Genomic DNA, 3,382 nt, shown 5'->3' with positions numbered 1-3,382 from the left:
ATATCTCTAGACCACACGCTATAGTGTAAATATCTCTAGACCACACGCTATAGTGTAAATATCTCTAGACCGCATGCTATAGTGTAAATATCTCTAGACCACATGCTATAGTGTAAATATCTGTGTAGACCACACGCTATAGTGTAAATATCTCTAGACCACACGCTATAGTGTAAATATCTGTGTAGACCGTATGCTATAGTAGAACCAAATTTTTTTCTACACAATTGTACATTTATTACACGTGTTTAGTTTCTCTTTGTTAATATTATTATTAACTTTCAAAAGTATTAAGGCTTAGTCAACCTGGTGGTGTATCTGAATATGGATACCGAAAACTGTTGAAAATTATACAATAAACCCAATATAACTGGATTAAAACATCCACAGTGTGACCAAAAACCTCGATATGGAAAATGTATATACACTTATTTCTAAAATTTATTTAAATTATTTTTTAAACTTATTTCCTTGGAAGAACTATAGAATAATGTAAAACAATGTGTTAATAAGTTATACTAATATCTCAGATTACACAAGATAACACAAGCCTGTGAATTTAAACTTCAGAGAAGTTGTTTTGGTTTTAATAATGAATTTTCCATAATTCAATTACACAGACAAAAACAATATTCATTTTTTCCTATCAAGTAAGGATTTTTTACAAATTGGGAAGAAAAAAAACACTTTTACTTAGATCAAATTTACAACAAATATAACAGAATATGTTTGGGTCGTTTACACAACCTCTTGTTGCTATAGCAACAAATAAATAATATTGAAAAGTAAAATAATGTCAAAGTGCGCACACAAATAAACACTATCCAGAAATATCACGTCATGCAGCCTGTTAACAGTTTATATACTAACAGTGTGTTTCTCGTGGGTTCTAGGATGATCGATAAGACTCTTTCGTCAAGAATGGTCTAGAGAAATCTATAGTCAGTGGTTGTCAAGATTTTAAACATGACAAAATTTGACCCGATTTCAATGAAAATGATTCACCTATGAAAAAGTATATAGGACATTTTGTGAAAAGTCTGTAGTGATGGAGATAAATGGATATCATTTTCAGATTCAGCATACAGGAATTACTGTAGAACATGTAAACATTTCAAGACAATAAAACCATCACAGGCCTGTGTAATTCTTTTTCAAGAAATACAAACTTAAAAGTTATTAAATATGGAAAATTTAAAAACATATTTCTTAAGTTATTTACTCCACTACATTTTAATTGAATACTACATACAGCCATCAATCTTTTCACAGCAACAATATTCCCTTTCCAATCCCCTTTGTAAACTACTCCAAAACCACCTCGTCCTAATATACGACTTTGGCTAAATTCGTCTGTGGAATGAAGTAGATCCTTGTAAGAAATTTTCAAAATTTGCAGGCCTTCCTCTAAGTTATTTAAGCTGCATCCATTTGTACCTAATAAATATTCAATCAAATAAAACAAATGTCAGTCCGAAATGTACCTGGCTGCATAAATAACTATATATATATACTCTGGTAAACAACACTGCTGCTATACAGGTAGTACTATATGGCCTAGTATATCCCTTTCTAAGTACCAGAAGTACTATGTATGCACTGATTAGTGTGAAATGACCAGTAGTACCATGTATACCTTAAGAGAGGTATCTTGTGTAACATGTAACAACCGTTGGTACTACATAATGTCTCAATGAGTTATTTTTTTAAGTTATGAAATACTTCAAACTTCACAAATGATGATTAACAAAAAATAAAAAATATTTCAATGTTAATTTAACTAGTATTTTGTGTATGTGAAATTCTGTAACATACAAACTAACTAACAAATTCACTAACTCAGTAATTAAATCATCAATCATGCATTTTTATATCACTCAAAACATTTCTTCAACTTTCAAGAATGGTCTAGTCATTAAGCCACGCCAATCATGTGATGTATAAACTCCCTATAAACAAACAACAATACAAACATAGAAAGAGTCTGCCCCTCATGAAGAAAGGTCCACCTTTTGAACGCATACAGGTTACAGGATTTTGTAATTTTGTGTTAAAACAATTTTTTGAATCTACTTATTCTCCTAACATCATGAAAATTAAAAGAACACTACCTACAACAATATACATAATTAGTGAAATAAGTGGCAAAAAATTAAGCTAAGTATAAAACTGCCTATTTATCAGAGGTGAAACAGTCTACAGATTTAATATATATATTTCTGTTATCATTAAAGTCTCTGTAATAACAACTACCAACAGCTTAGTTGATCTTTTTTGGGTACTTGGTACAAAATAATTAATTTCTACAAAAGACACTTACTCAACATGATAGTTGCTTACTTAAACATGATTCTTACTCAAACTTATATTCATAACTATATTTGAATAGGGTAATAAATTTCCCATGTTTAAGTGTCATGACTGGCCTTACAAAAGTCATTATAATTTTAAAACTTTTCCAGACAATCGACTGGACTTAGGCATGTGACTAACACATTTTGGAGTGAGTTACAGTTACTTCAAATCAAAAACCAAAACTCTAAAATGAAAAAAAATAAAAAATAAATCCTTGATCGCAACTATAAAGGAAATGGTCAGATCATTTGTTTGTTGTTAAGCATAAAACTGCACATTTGGCTATCTGTTCTCTGCCCACCGCCGGTATCAAAACCCAATTTTTAGTATTATAAGCCATCCATCTTACCATCGAGCCACCAGGGGGTCAGTAAGATGACCTGAACATACGAGATATTACTTAGTCTAAAGATACTGGACTTAGTTCTCACCATAACACATTTGTTTTTCATCCACTTTTCCAATATTCTTATCTTTTTCTTTAGTAACTATAGCCAAAGATTTTCCCAACTTTTTCATGTCCAGTACGTTCTTGACTTCGTTGCAGGAGATACCTGATGCACAATTATATGAGAGATACTGTTCATCAGCAGTATTACTGCTATTAATATTTGTCTTCAGAAATGAAGACAATTCCTGGTCAGCAAGCCTATCAAAATAGAACTCCTTAAATTAATTACTACACAGAAACATTTAAGCAAAGCTTCAAAAATGATAAAGTATTATATAAAAAAAAAATCACACTTTTTTCCCGAGATAACGTATAATTATTTTTTAATTTTCACGCAGAACTAAACTACATTTTTGCTTAGCTGAAATGTGTTTCAGATAGTTACTTACTTCTCTACACAACAAAGAACTATTTCTTTGTGCCACTGCCATCAAGATTCATGCACGCACTAAAAACCCTGAACACAGCACCCCTTCACACACTAACGTGTTCCAGCCTGTGATATGATAATCAATAGTCTATAGCACAATAATCTCCATGAGCTCTAGTATTGGAATAAAGGCTCATTCTTGATGA

At 31.3% G+C, this 3,382-nt stretch overlaps 1 protein-coding gene across 1 annotated transcript in view; it reads right to left on the bottom strand.

Annotated features, from left to right (window-relative positions):
• LOC106473913 (serine/threonine-protein kinase pelle-like) overlaps window positions 1–3,382 on the bottom strand; it is a gene marked incomplete at its 3' end in the record, with an annotated part of 28,450 nt that overhangs the window by 14,687 nt on the left and 10,381 nt on the right. Inside the window, exons 5-6 of the mRNA XM_013934603.2 lie at window positions 2,787–3,004; window positions 1,253–1,437 (exon numbers count right to left, since the gene is read on the bottom strand). Coding sequence (XP_013790057.1) covers window positions 1,253–1,437; window positions 2,787–3,004 — 403 coding nt within the window. The remainder of the gene's footprint in view (window positions 1–1,252; window positions 1,438–2,786; window positions 3,005–3,382) is intronic.

The sequence above is a fragment of the Limulus polyphemus genome, unplaced genomic scaffold (assembly GCF_000517525.1).
Source record: "Limulus polyphemus unplaced genomic scaffold, Limulus_polyphemus-2.1.2 Scaffold6620, whole genome shotgun sequence".
NCBI classification, from domain to species: Eukaryota; Metazoa; Arthropoda; class Merostomata; order Xiphosura; family Limulidae; genus Limulus; species Limulus polyphemus.
The sequence above is the reverse complement of the archived record's forward strand: the minus strand, read 5'-3'. Positions and strand labels throughout refer to the sequence as shown.